The sequence below is a fragment of the Urocitellus parryii genome, chromosome 15, assembly GCF_045843805.1.
Source record: "Urocitellus parryii isolate mUroPar1 chromosome 15, mUroPar1.hap1, whole genome shotgun sequence".
NCBI classification, from domain to species: domain Eukaryota; kingdom Metazoa; phylum Chordata; class Mammalia; order Rodentia; family Sciuridae; genus Urocitellus; species Urocitellus parryii.
The window spans coordinates 311,201-328,887 of record NC_135545.1 but is presented as its reverse complement, the minus strand read 5'-3'; the positions used below and the strand labels follow the sequence as shown (position 1 = coordinate 328,887).

Below are 17,687 nucleotides of genomic sequence, written 5' to 3'. Positions count from 1 at the left end.
CGCATGATCACATCCAGAGGCACAACTCTGGTCTGCATTTCGGGTCAGGCATTATATGGGATCAATTGTAAAGTTTTTAATATTTATTTTTTAGTTCTCGGACACAACATCTTTGTTGGTATGTGGTGCTGAGGATCGAACCCGGGCCGCACGCATGCATGCCAGGCGAGCGCGCTACCGCTTGAGCCACACCCCCAGCCCCATCAATTGTAAAGTTTTAACAAATGTTAGATCTAAAGATCTCTTAGAGGCTGACTTGAGCCAATTACTGACCAAAGGGTGAGGTTCAGTCCTCGGAAGGAGATCCCTACACCTTGGTTGGAAGGTTTTATGGTCAGCATTGCAGAGACAATGAGTAAGTTTGGTTATAGATAAAACAAAATAGTTATTACCTTATTAAAATACTCAGCTAATCCTTAAGTGATTGTACTAAAGAGTAGCTTGAGGTCCTCAATTGGCTCACTGAAGGGGGTCTGCAAATCCAGTCCTGACTCAGGAGAAGCAGGAGCTATCTTCACTCTTTGAGTGGTGTATGCGGCTGCTGATTTATGTGACCTTAACAACTGTGGAGGTGGCCAGGATTACTAGGCAGGGTCCCTTCCATTTAGGTTTTTGTTGTTGGTGGTGTTTTGGTACTGGGGATTGAACCCAGGGGTGCTTAAGCATTGAGCCACATCTCCAGACCTTTTTATTTTTTTATTTTGAGACAAGGCCACGTTAAGTTGCTGAGGCTGGCCTGAAACTTGCAATGCTCCTGCTTCAGCCTCCTGGGCAGCTGGGATTAGAGCTGCGTGGGCCACCGCCCCGGCCGTTTAGGTTTTGGCTGGTTTTCCAGAGACCCTCCTCTTTCAAGTTTTTAGGACACGGTGTTCGCGACGCACGCTGATCACTTCCAGGGCTTAACTGGGCAGGGGGCTTTCGCCTGGGGCTGCAGGTGCACAGGGGACAGGCTTTACAATTTTTTTCACCGTAGCCGTTGTTTTGTCACCCTGGAGAGTCGAGTGGGTTCACGACTTCTCTTCCCATAGAGTCGTGTGGGGTCCAGGGCTTCCCTGCGGGGGACACAAGGCGGGCACAGCCGCCAGCCCTTCCGCCAGCCCTTCCCGGGAGAGAACCTCCAGGCCCGGGTGGGCCCTGGGGTTCCCACTGGCCACTCCCCCTAACTGGGACACCCCCCTCCCCTTCGGGTTCCCGCAGGCCGGTCCTCCGCGGCCACCCACGCCTGGGCCGAAGGGACAGCGCGGCTGGCACTGCCCAGGCGCCGACGGGCAGGCGAGCGAGCCAGGAGTGAGGCGCGGCCAGGGACAGGGAGGGCCCGGAGCCGGGGAGTGGGGACGCGAGAGCCAACTAACGCACGAAGAGAAGGGGCGCAGAGAGGACCCGCCAGGCCCGGCGCTTCCGCCGGAGCCCCACTTCCGGGCCGCTCTGGGCGCCGTGGCGGCCTGGTTCTCGGTGGTCTCGGAGAGGCTCCCGGGGCTGAGTGACGGCACAGGGTCTCTGAGGAGACCTGCGCCCGCTCGGAGCTGAGACGGCGCGGGACCCCGGCCAGCGCCACACCCGCACGTCTCGGCCGCTAGCGGCTGCTTCCCACCGCGCGCTGGTCCACCGGGGGGACCACGCGTCCTAGCGAGTCCGTCTACTCGCCTCTTTAGCTTTGTTCCCGCGGGCAGTCCCCACTCCCAGTCCTGGTGGCCCAGGGCCCAGCCATACATCGCTCAGCGAAAGACGTGGACCTGTGAGCACCCTGGGGCCAAGAATTGTGTGGGCGCCTCCATTTCCTGTAGAACTTGAAGCTCTGAGCACATCAGCTGGAACAGCTGCAGCCTTCTTCAGCTCAAGAGGGGAGAACCTACTAAGGGTTGGATGGAGTCCACATCGGGGAGAGAAACGTTTCCTGTGCTGTAGCAAATTCCCACGAACTAATGACTTAAGACAACCGTAATGTCGGGCCTTGATGATGCATGTCTGTAACCCCAGACACTCGAGAGGCTTAAAGTAAAGGATTGCAAATTGAGGCCAGCCTCAGCAATTTACTGATACCCTGTGCTCAGTGGTAAGGTTCCTGGGTTCCATCCCGAGTACCAAAAACAATGTATTTCCCCCCCACACACACAGTTCTGGGGCCAGAAGCCTGACATGAACATCACTAGGCTGAAATCAAGATATCCTCAGACCCTGGGTTTAATCCCCACACCCGCCCCCCCACACACACACACACAGTTGATTTCAGCTGAGCTCCCACTAAGGCTCTGGGGAGAACCACTTTTCTTGCCTTTTCCAATGGGTTCAGCTGCTTTTCTTGTATTCTTTGGCTTGTGGTCCCTTCAGACATCTTACTATTTCTCTAGTCAATAAGTAAAAATCCACCAGGTTGGTGGCATACACCTATTATCCCAGCTAATGGAGAGGCTGAGGCAGGAGGATTTCATATTCAAGGACAGCATTGTCAACTTAGTGAGACCCTGTCTCAAAATGAGTACTGGAGATGTAGGTCAGTGGTAATGCACCCCTGAGTCCAACCCCCAGAACCAACCAACCAACAAATAAAAAACCAAGGAAGTAAAAATCCTTAACACGTTTGTTTTGTCTCACTTTGCACAAGTAATGATTTTAGCTTTAATTTTTTAAAAAGTCTTCAGCAGCAGGCAACACTGCCATAACAATTACAGGAGCTCAGTGCCATACGACACTTTTCCCCTGGGACAGTCTGAAGTGGGTCAATGGGCCCTTCAAGGAAGGCTGTGTCCCCAGTGACTCAGGGGCCCAGGTTCCTTCTAACGTCTAACCAACCTCCTTGAATCTTCAGCTGCGTGTTTTCGCTCTGGCTATGAAGCAGGTGAGGAAGATGGTGTACTCCGCCATCCTCCCCTCTACCCTGAGGCTCATCATTAAAGCACCCAGCATCAGACAGAGCCCGTCACCCTCACTCTCACCCTCCAGCTTTTCCTGGCAGTCTGAGTGCCCATAGGTGGCCTACTGTACCCACTTAAGTTGAGGGAAGTCATACAGGGAAGGAGTTCCCTGGGTTCGATCCCGAGTACCAGGGGTTCTGCCCACAAGGAATCCCTGGTCTTTACTGGCTCTAGCTCCCAAAAGGACCTTCAGATGAATGCAGCTTCGACCCCGGCACAGATGTCCAGTGAGTGCTGAAACTTGCTGTCCCGGAGGGCCGGCCCGAAAGGAGGGCAGCACAGTGGGGAGACCCTGAGTCAGAATCACCCTGCCAAACTCCTCCTACTTCTTCACCCTAAGAAAATATACAAGATGAGGGCTGGGGATGTGGCTCAAGTGGTAGGGCGCTCGCCTGGCATGCATGTGGCCCGGGTTCGATCCTCAGCACCACATACAAAGATGTTGTGTCTGCCGAAAACTAAATAATAAATATTAAAATTCTCTCTCTCTCTCTCTTTAAAAAAAAAAAAGAAAATATACAAGATGATAAGTGTCCGTTATCTTAAAAACACACACCTGCTGGTTTGATGGTACACCCCTGTAATCCTAGCAACTCAGGAGGCTGAGGCAAGAGTACTGGAAGTTCAAGGCCAGTATCAGCAACTTAGCAAGGCCCTGAGCAACTTAGACCTGTCTCAAAATACTCAAAACCGGGGGTGGAGAGGGCTCACTGGATATGTAGCTCATTGGTAAAACACCTCTGGGTTCAATCCCCAGGACCAAAAAACAAACAAAACACCACACACATATGCACACATGGGAAATTTTAAGCATGGACAATTAGTACTCTGGTACAGACCCAGAGTGCTCAAAGAAGGTCTAGGCCTGATGGCTGTTGCCACTGTCACCGAGCCAATCTCCAGACAGGGCATTTCCCTGGAATGACCTTGCTGAGGTCATGAGCGTATAAGGAAGCTAAAAAGGGGCCCTGGAATACTGCAACTAGAACCAGAGGGCATGAGAAGCAGGGAACACCAGCTTGGAGACCTTTAGCCTCATTCACAGGATGGAAGGTGAAAATATGAGAATATTTTTATTCTCTGTACCTTACGGTTTCTTTCACTCAAAAGTCTTTCTGAGCTGGGAGGTTGGCACACACTGGTGGTCCTAGCACTGAGGCTGAGGCAGGAGGATCACGTTAGTCCAGCCTGGGCAACAAACAGACCCGGTCTCAAGAGCAGCCCCCCCTGGGGCCAGCCAGCAGCAAGTCTTTGATATGCAGACGACCAGTTTGGGCCCTGTGCCTCTGGAGGCAATATTCCTGTTTCAGTCATCCAGGGCAGGTGCCAAACAACTAGGAAATAGTCCTCGGTTTAAAGCTTGCTGGAATCATTCCAGCTAGACTCTAGTAAACTGTTTTCTCTGCCCTGCCCTGCCTTTCTGGCAGGCCTTCCCCTTGTCCTGCCCCTACTGCCTCTTGACAGACCTGAGCATTCCCACATGGCCTACATGGCTCAGTGGTCCAGTGCCCCTGAATTCAATTCCCGCGGCCTGGGAAGTCCTGTGAGCCCAAGAGGATCTACAGGGCAGGTCTGAGGTGTGGAGAGGTGTCCCCCTCAAAAATAAAAAAGACTGGGAATATAGCTCAATGATAAGAGTGTCCTTGGGTTCAACCCCCAATACTGTTGGGGGGGAACGGGGGAAGGGCAAACCAACAAACAAAAAAACCCTGCCTCCCACAACCCAACCCAGGCCTTTCGGCCCCCGCTTCCTTCCAGCTTGCACCATCCAACTACCCCACCTGAAACTGCAAATCCTTTCTAAGTGTCCCCAGGGCTGCTGGTGTTGAGAGCAGGATGCAGAATCACCACCTCAGGGCACAGGGGAGCTGAGAGACCAAGTGTTCAAGACTAAGCCCTGCAGAACCAAAGGGCGAAGAGAAACCCAGGAAGTTAGTGAGGTTCAACCCCCCCAGGGGGTTGGTACGCGGCCCAGGAAGTCCGGTTGAAAGACCCCAGCCCAACAACCTCAGGCCTAGTTGCAAAACCACCGAGGCATGTCACAAACCTATGCAGGCACCAGAGGTATTTTTCAGATAATTAGTTAGGTGTAACCGGTTGGGAAAGGACAAAGGACCAGGTCCCTAGGCATGCCTGAATGAGCAGGAACAGGAGGACCAGAGTGCAAATATGTAGCTTTTATGTGGTTCTTTTTTAGTAACATACAGTGAAAAACAACTTTGCCCTTTAGGTAATCTATATGCTGGGTTTAAAATTAACCAATAAGAAACCTATTGTGTCCCCCCCCCCCCCCCCCCCCCCCCCGCGCGCGAAAACTGCCCCTTTACCCTATAAAAATCTCTGTATCCCCAAGCCCGGTGTGCCAGCTCACCAAAGCTCCGGCTGAGGTTCTGCTGGGCACCCGCAGGCGCCTGTGTCCCCCAATAAATCCCTCTTGCTTTTTGCAGCCAGTGTTTTGTGTGATTCTCCTTGGACAGGGAAACGGGGGTCTTTTCACGGTGAGCCCAAGAGGCTCTACAGGGCAGGTCTGAGGTGTGGAGAGGTGCCCAGTCCACCGCAGCAGCACCTCCCTGGGTCACAGCCAACCTCCCCGACAATCCTACAGGACAGTAACCCTAGCCGTGGGTCCTGCACGTACACGCGGCGGGAGGAAGGTGGGCACAGCCGGGAAGAAGCAGGCCCCTGCGTGCCGGCACGACTCTTCTGCACCTGTCCCCTCTTCTCCCCACTGTGCCGCCCTCCTTCCGGGCCGGCCCTCAGGGACAGCAAGTCTCAGCACTCACTGGACATCTGTGCCGGGGTCGGAGTGAAGTGGGGGAGTGAAGGCAAACCACGTGCTAGGCGTCAACTTAGAAGAACGAGCCGTCGGGGGCGTCCAGCAGGCAAGTGCCGCTGCAATGTGGGGAGGGGCGTTGGCGCTGGGTCCGACCGCGGGAGAGGAGCCGCCGGGCTCGGCGACGCGGAGGGGAAGCGAAGTGCAAAGGCCAGGAGGCGCCACCGGAGGGACCTGGAGCTGCCCCGGCAGTCCTGGGCCTGCCCTCGTGGGGCGCGACCTCCCACGCGGCCTGGGGGAAGGCGAACTACAGACTGCGGACCTGCCCGGAACTGAAGGCGCGGACCCCGAGAAGACGGACCGGAAGTACGAGGCTTCCCCGCCTCGGAGGCCAGGGTCCCAGGTCCGCGCAGAATGCCATTTACTCGCCCGGGGCGGTCTCATGGTCACCGCCCCGCACGCCACGCGGAGCCCTCCTCCCGGATCCTGCGGGCCGAGCGGCACTGAGGGTTTCGGGACCCACTAGAGTAATGGCGGACGACGCTTGCGCTGGGGCTGCTGGGAAACGTAGTTCCGCTGCGCCCCAGGTAGCGGGAAACCTCGTTTGTCACGGCCACCAGGGAGTGCGCCCCCTTGGAAGGAGAGCTCAAACCTGCGTCGTCGCCAAGGAGACAGCGCCCGGGTAAAGAACGCCTTCGCGCCGGTCCCGCCGGGCCAAGCGGGGGATTGGCCGGCAGGATGTTGGCTAGCCCTGCGCCCGGTCACGTTTTCGAGGGGTCGGGACCCAGAAATGGGCTTCCACTTCCAGCCTCGATGCAATAAGTGTTGGGTGGGGACGCAAAACACCTGGAGAGTTCTGAAATGTCCCAAGGAGCGCGCGCTCTCCAGAATGACAAAATCAGAATCTCAGAGTGAAGGCATCATCTGGACGCCAGGTGACTACAGCCTCGGCGGAGAATCACGGCCTCCCAGCCACAAAAGTGGTGAGACCGTACTTGTCTCCTTGGTCCTGGATAGGATGAGCTGGTCAGACATCCTACCTATTTGTCACTCTCATCTTGTCCCCATCTATCTCGTGGCCCCCTCCATAGCCTTTTTTTTTTTTTTTTTGGCATTGGGGATTGAACCCAGGGCCTTGTGCTTGCGAAGCAAGCATCCATAGGCTAATTTTGTTAGCCAATCAGGCACAGGCAGAGTGCCACCGATTTGCTAACCCTCAGATTACTCCATTCCCTTTCTCAATCCTGTGGCAATCTGAACATGGAGCCCCCTGCCAAGGGGTCTGTTTTCCCTGTCCAGCAAGGTTAGTCCTTAGTTTGTTACTCTGCCTAGGACTTGTCAGTGCTTCTCCAGGTTGGAGTGATGACTGGAGGGCACTTGGAGGACCGCTAGCCCCCCTGTGTCATCTGGTGGCTCCCAAGACCTTAACTCCAAAAACCTTAAGGGGGGGGTGGTGGTTTAATGAATGGAGCAGGTTCTGCCACTGGCTGAAAGCCTGGGTTGCTGCCCTCCAAAAACACACAGGACTTAGGCACTCAGGCATAAAGAGGAGTTCTGAGTTACTGAGACCTCCGGCTCTGGTGCACAGAAAGGGCCTCCCTCTGGAGTAACTACCTGGTGCATGATCCCATACCAGCCCCACCCGCAGACCCCTGTTGCTGTGCTTAACTGGAGCCACTATTCTGGGTCCAGTTCCCAATAGGGGCCCTGGTTGTAGGATCTGGAAGTGCAGAGGTGAATTGAAGATTGGTAGTTCCCAGGAGGGGAGAAAAACACCAGGAGCCAAGAAAGCAAAACACAGTGGCTTGGCCAAATTTCCTCAGGAGGGGAAAAAAAAAAATTTTGTTGGTTTGCAGTGTTGGGGATTAATCCTAGGAAAGCAGTCTATCACTGAGCCACACACTTAGACCTAAATCACAAATCTTGAAAACTGTAACAAAGTTAGAAAAAGTAAGGAATTTCAGCAGGAGTTGAAGGCATCTAGGTCAGTGGGGAAGGCAAAGGTTACCTTCTTGCCTGTCCTCCCCAACTGTATCAACCTCAGTGCAGCACTCATTTTGGAATTCTGACCTCCTGTGTGCTGTATTATGAAACTAAGTTTGTGTTAATTTGTTACAACAGCAAACAGGAAACCAATACAGTCTCCATGAGGTACTAGAAGGTCTGACAATTTAAAAAATCTCTGACATATGTCCCTTTTGAGCAGAGTAAGGGAATGCCTCAGGCCCAGAGCCTCTGCCTTCAACCTCATCAAGCACAATTCAACCACAGTAGTACCTCTATGTACTTATGCCTGTGTTTCCAGCACCTGATGCTCCCTCCCCACCCACCCCCAGTACTAGGGATTCAACCCAGCGGCACTCTATCACTGAACTATGTTACCAGCCCTTTTCATTTTTTATTTTGAGACAGGATCAAAGTTGCCCAAGCTGCCCTGTAACTTGCAGGTCTCAGCAGCTAAGAATACAGGGGTGGGGCTGGGGTTGTGGCTCAGTGGTACAGAGCTCGCCTAGCATGGGTGAGGCCATGAGTTTGATCCTCAGTACCACATAAAAACAAATTAATTAAAGATATTGGAATCAACTACAACTAAAAAATAAATATTTTTTAAAAAACACAATACAGGTGTGCTCCACTATACCTGGCCAGCCTCCCATTTTCTCTACTAGATAACCCTAAGTATGGGGATTGAACTGGATCCATTCTTATCAACACCCCAGCACATGCACTCTCCCTGTATCTCTCCAGAGCTACAGTCATCCTGACAACACAGGGTCTCAATCTGCAGCTTGCAGACTGAACCTAGAAGAGGCTTAAGCCAGGTCACCCAGCAGGTGGACTGGCACAGGCAACTGTCCCTAGAAGCCTGTGTTTGGACACACTCCATAGGCATGGCACTGTGGCAGGGAGAGACAGGGCAGTCCTGCAAGAATTGGAGAGTCAGTATGCCTGTTCATTCCTTTGCACCTTTATTTCAGCAGGCCTGGAGGGAGGACAAACCCTTCTATAACTACAGCCCATAATCACATGGTTACTGGGCAAGCAGCATTTCCTTTGAAGAGGGAGAGGGTTTAGGGATAGAGTCCCTGTCTGGATTATGCCATACTAGGGGAAAGGACCACTTGTTGTTCACAGAACAAATATGTCATAGGCATTGTGTATGTGCAGGGACCCCCAAAATTGTGGGAGACACAATGCAGGGACATGGGAAAGACAGCTGAAGTAGGAGAGATCACACCATGGGGCAGCCATCGGAGATTCCCAGCCTCACCACCTTCTGCTCTTTTATCTGGAGAATGTTACTTCATCTCTCTGAGCCTCCCTGACTGTAAAATGGGTATGTTCACCTCATAAGATTGTTTTGAAAGGTAAGTAATCTGGTTCCTAGATTCTTAATTGTCCCTATGGGATCAGGGAGCTGCTTACCCAGAGTAATTCCTAACTATAGGAGGCAAGAGAATGAGGTAGGAAGGATGGCATCTCAGGTGTCACCATGAAGTTATCATGGTGACACGGAAGTAAAGGCCAAACATGGCAAAGGGAGCTTTTCAGTATCTGGGGTATATTAGTGTGGATGACTGCAGTAATAAATTGCCACAAACTTAGTGGCTTAAAACCACAATTTACTGAGTTCCGAAGATCATAAGTTCATAAGGTGGTGCAAGGGCACATTCTCTGTGGAGGACCCTTCCTTGTTTTTTCAAGCTTCTGGTGGCTCCATGTTCCATGGCTTATGGGTGCATCACTTCAATCTAGGTCTCTATGGTCACATGGGTGTCTCCCCCAACTTTGCCTCTTCTTTCCCTTGTAGTTTTGGGCACTGAACCCCTTTTGCACTGAGCTACATCCCTAACCCATCTTTATAAGGACACTGTCAGCCCCTCCCCAGGTGACCTGTTCAGAGATCCTTCTGGGAGCAGCTGGCAGAAGCAATAGCTGGGGAGATAGAGGCCTGTATGGGGACCGGATAGGGGAACAGTCCCATCCCTCATTGCAGCCTTTGGTCTCAAAAGCAGAAGTCAGGGGCTGGGATTGTGGCTCAGCGGTAGATCGCTCGTCTAGCACGTGCAAGACTCTGGGTTCGATCCTCAGCAACACATAAGAATAAGATAAAAACAATAAAGATATTTAAAAAAAACTTTAAAGTAGAAGTCAGCCTAATTCAAAACAGCAGCCCAAGAGCCGGGGCCGCGGACACGGTTATGAGCACCAGGATAAAGAACGCCCCCGAGGGGACCCAGTTGCCAGCCCTGCCCGGCTCCAATTCCCCCACCTCCAGATGGGTAGCACTGCTCCAGCATGTGGGTCTGGCTCTCACCGCCGCGAACCCGACCCCAGGACGCGAAACTGGGGTACCAAAGGCAGGACGGCGGGGAAATCCCCGCGGCAGGTAACCGGAGGAATGACCGCCGCGGCCGGGGACCCGCAGACCCAGTCAGTGGGGAGGGGCCGCGCGTGGACGGCCCATACTCGTGGCACTGCGGAGGGCGGTGGCAGACTCACTCCACCAATGCGGAGACGCGATGCGTGTGTCCTGAGGAAGCAGTCCTGAGGGCGGCAAAGAACGATAGGGTACCGAGCCGAACGCCGGGCCGAAATGATCGCGTCCCGGACTTCTGCCCTCATTTGAAATGGCGGCGTGGGTCTTGGACGTCTATGCACTTGTGCACAGGCCCCGTGTCCTGGCAACTACGTCTTACTGCACTTCCGCCAGGCAAGTTGTGGTCCCGCTTCTGAGAGTGCGCGTGCGCGGCGGATAGGCGCGTTCGTCTGATTGGGAGGCTGCCTTTCATCCTCACTCGGGATTGGTCTGTGAGCGCTCAGTGCCACTGTGCTCTCCCGTAGCCTCTGCTGACCCGGAAGTTTTCCCTCCACTTAAAAGCGTCGGTCTGCGCTGCGCGGCCTCTTCCTGTCTGTACGAGTGTGGCGCGTGGTGCACGCGGAGCGACCGAGACTCCCAGCTGTGCTCTCAGGTTAGGCTGTAGGGGGGGTCGGGTCCCGAAGGGGCGGCCCAGGGTCTTCAAGAGATCGGCGGTGGGGCCCGGGGGCCTGCGCCTTCCGTGCTCGGCTCTCCCCTCTTCTGGAAAACGGGTACTCGGAAGCGCGCGCGGCCAAAGCCACTTGGTGCCACGCCATGGTCCTCCACCGCCGAGGCAGCGCTCCCGGGCCCTGATGTGGGATTTTCGGCTGCACTTTGAGACCGGAAGTTCCCGTTTTCTTAGCTCCTTGGTAACTATTTGTTAGTGTCTGCCTAGTATCAAGCCGGAATGGAAACTTTTTCATGGGTTCTGTCGCAGCATTTGTGCGGCTTTCCTTATGTCAGATAGTGTTACCACCTCAAGGATGGGGGTGGGGTGCCTAGATGTTCACAATTTACTTAGGTCCCTTCTAATTCCCCCAGGATGGGGTCAGCCTCCCAGTTGATCCCACCGGAGTTGGAGCCTGTGCTCCAGGCTGGTGGACTCTGTTTATTTCTGCTCTCACCCCTGTCCCCAGGATGACGGAGTGGGAGACAGCCGCACCTGCAGTTGCAGAGACCCCGGACATCAAGCTCTTCGGGAAGTGGAGCACTGATGATGTGCAGATCAATGACATTTCCCTGCAGGTGAGGGGGACTTGACACTGGCCTTCCCTACTAGGCGTTGGAAGGAGATGTGGATTCTTCCAGGAGGAGACCTTTGAAACTTGGGGATTGTTCCACTAAGTCAACATTTAAAGTCAGGACAGTTAAAAAGATCCCTGGGGTTGTGGCTCAGCATTAGAACCCTTCCCTAGCATGTGTGAAGCCTTGGGTTCAGTCCTCAGCACCACATATAAATAATAAAGGTATTATGTCCACCTACAAGTAAAATATGTTTAAAAAAGATCGCTGAATCACCACATCCACTCTTTCTTATATCTTGCCTAAAGGTTAGTACAGTTTTATATGGGGTTCCTTTTTCAGAAGTATCACATATACTGTTCCATGCATTTTGTTGTTTTTGTAGTGAATACACATAACTGTTTACCATTTAGTCTAGGGTCTATAGCTCAGTGGTAGAGTGCTTGCCTAATGTGTTCAAGGCCCTGCATTCAACAGCTAGGACTATATACACACAAAAATATTTTTCTATTGTTTTAAAGTGGAAGCATCTGGGTGGTTTTTTGGGGGGTGGGGGTTGCTCAAAATGTCTTGTTGGTGCTAAGGATCTAATTGAACCCAGTGCCTCACACATGCCAGGCAAGTGCTCTGCCATTGAGCTATAGCCCTAACCCAGCATCTCGGGTTTTTTTTAACATGGTCTGGTTATCCAACATCATCTGTTAAGACTGTTTTTTAACCAGTTGAATGGTGAACTTGTTGAAAATCAGTTGGCTGTGAATAAATGGGTTTATTTCTGGATTCTGAATTATGTTGTTGGTTTGTATATCTTATGTTTATGCCAGTACTATGTACCTGATTACTGTAGCTTTGTAACATGTTGAAATCAAGAATTGTGAGTGCTTGTACTTCTGTCTTATTCTCATACTGTTTTACAGAGTTTCTGCCACTCCTGCCCCTTGATGCAGAGGTGTGCACTTTGCTGAGCATGCCCCCAGCCCTCAAATAGCTTCCTGTTTCAGGAGTTTCATGGACCTTAGGAACTTGTATTTTTGAGGGCTCTTCCTGTGTTTTAAAAAAATTAATATTAAAGGTTATATTTTGCAAGCCTGTAGTTCCTAGCACCTTGGGAGGCTGTGGCAGGAGGATTACAAGTTCAAGGCCAGACTCGGCAACAAACTGAGACCCTAAGGAACTTAGTTAGACCCTGTCTCAAAGAAGAAAAGAAATTTAAAAAAGAGCCAAGAATGTAATTCAGTGGTTAAGTGCCGCTGGGTTCAATCTCTAGCACCATAAAACAGTAGTAGTAATAATAATGATATTTTGTGTGTTTGTATAAAGATAAATGTGAGTTGTGTTTACTTTTTTTCCTTTTTGTTTGAAAAGAAATTAAAGCATTTTTGTTCCCTCTGAAGATGCCATAGCACTTATGTACTGTGCCTAAAGGACACAGGATTATTTTCATTCTGGATGTCTGGGAGAGCTTCAATTCACTCCTCCATGGGTTTGCTTAGGCAGCTTTGTATATTGTGGTGCAAGGGATGGAATCTAGGGCTTCTTGCATGATAGGCGAGTGCTGTACCATAGCACCCCACAGGCCCAAACTTCTTCATTAGGAACCAGATGGTATGTTTATGCCTCACAGTCACATTGGATTTCAGTTACTTTTTTTCTTTTTGTACAATGCTTTAGAAAGGTAAAAACTACAGGGTTGAGGTTGTAGCTCAGTGGTAGAGCACTTGCCTAGCACCTGTGAGGCACTGGGTTCTGTCCTCAGTAACACATATAAAAATAAAGGTATTAAAAAATGTAAAAACTGGGGATGGGGTTGGGGTTGTGGCTCAGCAGTAGAGGGCTCGAATTTATGTTCTCACGTGGAAATAATAAGAGTGGCCTTGGACACATTTTGTAATGGAAGTATCAACTGCAGTCCACTTTGCATACTCCTCTAATTTCCTTCTGCCATCCTTATGTGTGCAAGGCTACCATTTTGGCTTTTAACAGTGCTTCTGACTCCGATGACACTCAGCAACATCTAGATACATTTTTAGTTATCAAAATTACAGTGGTGCATACCTGCAATTCCAATAACTCGGGAGGCTGAGGCAGGAGGATTGCAAGTTTGAGGCCAGTCTCAGTAACTGGAGAGGCCCTGTCTAAATAAAGAGGAATAGTAGAGCACCTGCCTAGTATGCCCTGGGTTCAATCCCAGCACTGCCAAAACAAACAAAAACTTTGAGTGGGTTGCTGCTAATGTACTGGGTACTGCTGAACATCCTGTGGTAGTTTCAGCAGAGAATTGTCTGCCCTACAGCGTCCGTGTTCAGGGAGCACTGTTGCAAAAAAAAACAAACAGTGGACTTCACTCCGTTGTGAATGGAGTGCTCTTGAAGTGTTACATGGAAGGAAATCCACTTGTGTAGTTTTCCCTCTTTCAGGGCAAGCTGGATTCACATCCATATCCCCTGGGGCGGGGGCAGACTGGGATTGCAGTGTTGGGTACTGGGTATCCTCTGGTCCTGGGCTGTGTCCATCCTGTTCCTGACTGTTCCTCATCCCCTGTTGCCTCAGGATTACATTGCGGTGAAGGAGAAGTATGCCAAGTACCTGCCCCACAGTGCAGGACGCTATGCTGCCAAGCGCTTCCGCAAAGCACAGTGCCCCATCGTGGAGCGCCTCACTAACTCCATGATGATGCACGGCCGCAACAACGGCAAGAAGCTCATGACTGTGCGCATTGTCAAGCATGCCTTTGAGATCATCCACCTGCTCACTGGTGAGGTAGGACTCTGACAAGCAAGGCAGGCTCTGCCTGTACCACATGCTGAAGCGCCCTGGTATGCATGCCACGCTTGTCAACCTATGTGGCTGTCACCCTGTTTTAGGATTGGTCGGGGAGGGGGAGCACTTGGGGCTTGACATTGAGCTCATAGCCCCCCTTGTCTACTAGAACCCTCTGCAGGTCCTGGTGAATGCCATCATCAACAGTGGCCCCCGGGAGGATTCAACACGCATTGGGCGAGCTGGCACAGTGAGAAGGCAGGCTGTGGACGTGTCCCCACTGCGCCGTGTGAATCAGGTGGGGTTGGGCCCTTGGCCTTGTGCAGGTGGAATGGGAAGAGCTGCCAGGAGTGGGTGGAGTCCTACCTGGGGCACAAAGGTTGTCCCTGTTTGCATGTTTTACCTGGAGCCTCACTTCCTCCAGGAAAGCTTCCTGAATCACACCCTGTTCAGAGCACATCCTGGCTCCCGGAGCCCTTCAAAGTCTGGTTTCATCTTGTTTCTGATGTACAGTGTGTAAAATGTACTATAATTGTAGTGTATGCTACAGATGCACTGTGTGGGGTGGTTTCTTTTTGTTTCCTCTTAGACCTGGTAAGAGGCAGTTGTAGTAATTCTAACAGTTTTCCCTAAGCATTTGAGCAGGTGTCTTATGAGCAAGGCTTATCTGTTCCCATCATTCCATTCCTGAGGAATTTAATAGCAATACAATATCTGTCATTTATTCATCTGTCCCAGTGTGCCCTTTACCTTGTCAATCAAAGGTCCAGGTCAAGAGCGTGCATCACATTGTTATGGCAGGTCTAAAGTCCTATCATTGGCTGTGTATGTCTGTGGACACTTGTTTTTTCCAGCCGATGTCACCTCCCCCTGTATCTTGTCTGAATTGGCCCAGTTACTGGAGGGCCACGGTCCTATAGGCCTGATTTGACCCCTATGCTCTAGGCCATCTGGCTGCTGTGCACAGGGGCCCGTGAGGCGGCCTTCCGGAACATCAAGACAATTGCTGAGTGCCTGGCAGATGAGCTCATTAATGCTGCCAAGGTGGGTTGGAATGTGGGTCTCAGGGCAGGGGTTGGGCGCTCCCAACATCTAGAGCTAATTTGATGTCTCCTCACAGGGCTCTTCTAACTCCTACGCCATCAAAAAGAAAGACGAGCTGGAGCGTGTGGCCAAGTCCAACCGTTAATTTCCCGGCTGCTGACCAATAAACTGTCTTCCCTTGGGGACAGCAGTACCCATCTGTTGCCTGTGTTTGTGGGGGTGGCCTTGTGTGATGCTGATGCTCATGGCGCTGGCATGACTTGTCAGCCTGTGGAAACCTGAGTCACAGGGCACCGGCCAGATGCCCTAGAGTGTTCCAACAGGTATTGGGAATGAGGAGAGGATGTCCATGACAGGAGACCTGGGTACCTGTGGATCATCCTGAGGTCAGGCTCCCCAAAAGCATGCCCAGGTAGAGGTAAAGAAGGTCTGTTGTCTGGGCCACAGTCATCCCAACCTCCTCTTAGATGTGTATGCTGGCTTTGGGTTGTGGCCTGTAGGTCAGGCCCTGTACTCACAGGGTGCTAGGAGAAGCAGGAGCCTGCCCAGGCAGCTCATCTGGTGGTTCCATAGTGGAATGTTTGGTTTCACAGTGGGTTGAACCTGTGTCCTTGCACGGGAAGCTATGTCCCCAGCCCCCTGAAACTCTCAGGCCAACACGGGACTTGGGATCCTTGTCTTACAAACTCCAGTTGCTAAGGTTACAGGGGCACCAAGGTAGGTTTTGAAAAAGGGTGGTCGCATCCCTGCCTGCCCAGTATCATCAGCATTCAACCACCCCAACATCCGCCCAAGTCAGGCTTGCTGTTCCTGGCAGGCCTGGTCTTGGGGGTGGGGTAGCCAGCCAGACAAGTTCAGCAGGTGCGTGGGACCTGTGGAGGGTGGCCCCAGGTCTGAACCCTCCCCTAGGGAGGGGCACTCAGATACCCAACAGCAGGCAGACCAGAGACTGGGCAGAACAGGAGGGACACCCCCAGCAGGCAGAGGAGAAGGCATCACAAGGTAGGGAGGGTTCCTGCTGTCCCTTCACCCGTGTCCTGTGGCTCAGGATACTTCACTGATCTGAACACATCTCAGGAGTTGACTCTGGTGGGTCCTCCCTGGCATCTTGGGTGCCAGGTTTGCTTCCCAGGTCTGGGAGTCCCACTTAACCTTGGCCCCCTGCACCTATTCCTTCCTGGAGACACTGAGTCCACACGATCTACAAGTGGCTTCAGTCTCTGCCTGGACCTTCTGAGGGCCCATCCCTGACGCCTTGGCGCCTGTTAACCTGACAAGCCCCCCCTCCCCCCCCCCGTTCTGGGTAACCCCCTCGGAGCAGCCCCTTTTCTGGAAGTCCTCCCTCTGGCATCCTGCACGCTGCTGCCCTTCCCCGCCTGACCACCTCTCCTCGTAGGTTGGGTCCAGATGCCCTGCCCGCGGCCTCCCTGGCTCCGCCGCCTGCGGACTCAGAGTGCAGGCCCCAGCTCCCCAGGTGCGCCCTCTGCGCCCCGCTTCCCAGGTAGAGATGAGGAAGAGGACGCAGAGGAGGATGAGGGCGATGGGAGCCCCAGCTCGGGCCCCATCCTGCCCCCCGCGTCTCCCATGGAGTGCCTCATCTGTGTGTCGCCCTTCGACGGCGTGTTCAAGCTGCCCAAGCGCCTGGACTGCGGCCACATCTTCTGCCTGGAGTGCCTGGCGCGCCTGTCGCTGGCCACGGCGGGCGGCGGCGACGCAGTGGCCTGTCCCGTGTGCCGCGCGCCCACGCGCCTGGCGCCGCGCGGAGGGCTGCCCGCCTTGCCCACGCAGCCTGGCTTGCTGCCCCGCGACGCGCGCGCGCCGCCACCGCACCAGGGCTCCGTGCGCTTCGACCGCCGCCGCGGGCTGCTCTACCTGCGGCCGCCGCCCGGACCGCGCAAGAGCCGCGCCGCGCGCGCTCCCCCGCCGCCGCCTCTGCGCCTCGGCCGCCCGCTGTCGCGCCGCCTGACGCTGAGCAGCCCGGCCTGGGTCTTCAACGCGGCCGTTGCGCTGGCCGTGCTGGTGGCCGCGGGCCTCGTGGTCTCCGGCGTCTACATCTTCTTCCTCATCCCTCACGCTGCCTCCGCCGGTCCCGTGCGGCCGCAGCTGGTGGCTCTGGCCCCTGAGCCGGGCTTCTCCTGGTTTCCGCCGCGACCCACGCTGGGGCCACCCTGGACGCCGCGCCCCACCAGCTCTGACCTGGACAACACCCTACCAGGGACTGCAGTGGGTGCGCTGGAGCGCGAGCGCGTCCCTAAGGACCCAGCCCAGCCAGAGGGCACGCTGGACGACCCATCAGACCGCACGTGGCAAGCAGGGGAGGGCCCCGGCTGGACCCCACGACTACGGGGCATGAGGAGGGTGTGGGGACCTCGATGAGTGCCTCCGCGCTGCGCCTGGGATCCCCTGGGCATCCCCTGGGGCCTTAGCGTGTGCATTCCCAGCACCTATCTCTTCAGACTGGGCAGGGCACTTAGGTAGTACCACCACGGACAGCAGCAACCACCGCAGCGGGTCCACATGGATCCTCTGGGAACACACCTGACCCTCATGGGAGGCCACCTGGAGATGTCTCTTGCTCATTCCCATTGCTGTCCAG

The 17,687-nt window shown here is 53.6% G+C and overlaps 2 protein-coding genes across 2 annotated transcripts; both read left to right on the top strand.

The window, feature by feature from the left end:
• Nucleotides 1-10,558: 10,558 nt before the first annotated feature.
• On the top strand, nt 10,559-15,284 carry Rps5 (ribosomal protein S5). The gene is made up of 6 exons (XM_026379771.2): nt 10,559-10,658; nt 11,182-11,290; nt 13,838-14,047; nt 14,217-14,345; nt 14,993-15,091; nt 15,168-15,284. Exons 2-6 carry the CDS (start codon nt 11,183-11,185, stop codon nt 15,234-15,236), a joined length of 615 nt encoding a protein of 204 aa, XP_026235556.1. The 5' UTR covers nt 10,559-10,658; nt 11,182; the 3' UTR covers nt 15,237-15,284.
• Nucleotides 15,285-16,498: 1,214 nt separating this feature from the next.
• Nucleotides 16,499-17,467, top strand: Rnf225 (ring finger protein 225). Its single transcript, XM_026379770.2, has one exon. The coding sequence runs from the start codon at nt 16,499-16,501 to the stop codon at nt 17,465-17,467; it is 969 nt and encodes a 322-aa protein (XP_026235555.2).
• Nucleotides 17,468-17,687: the final 220 nt, after the last annotated feature.

What these genes read in the sequence shown, in the direction of transcription:
- Rps5 (XM_026379771.2), top strand. Translation starts at nt 11,183, where the DNA reads ATGACGGAGTGGGAGACAGCCGCACCTGCAGTTGCAGAGACCCCGGAC. An exon ending in TCAATGACATTTCCCTGCAG is followed by an intron (nt 11,291 to 13,837) that starts GTGAGGGGGACT and finishes CTGTTGCCTCAG; the next exon opens with GATTACATTGCGGTGAAGGA. An exon ending in AGCTCATTAATGCTGCCAAG is followed by an intron (nt 15,092 to 15,167) that starts GTGGGTTGGAAT and finishes GTCTCCTCACAG; the next exon opens with GGCTCTTCTAACTCCTACGC.
- Rnf225 (XM_026379770.2), top strand. Translation starts at nt 16,499, where the DNA reads ATGCCCTGCCCGCGGCCTCCCTGGCTCCGCCGCCTGCGGACTCAGAGT.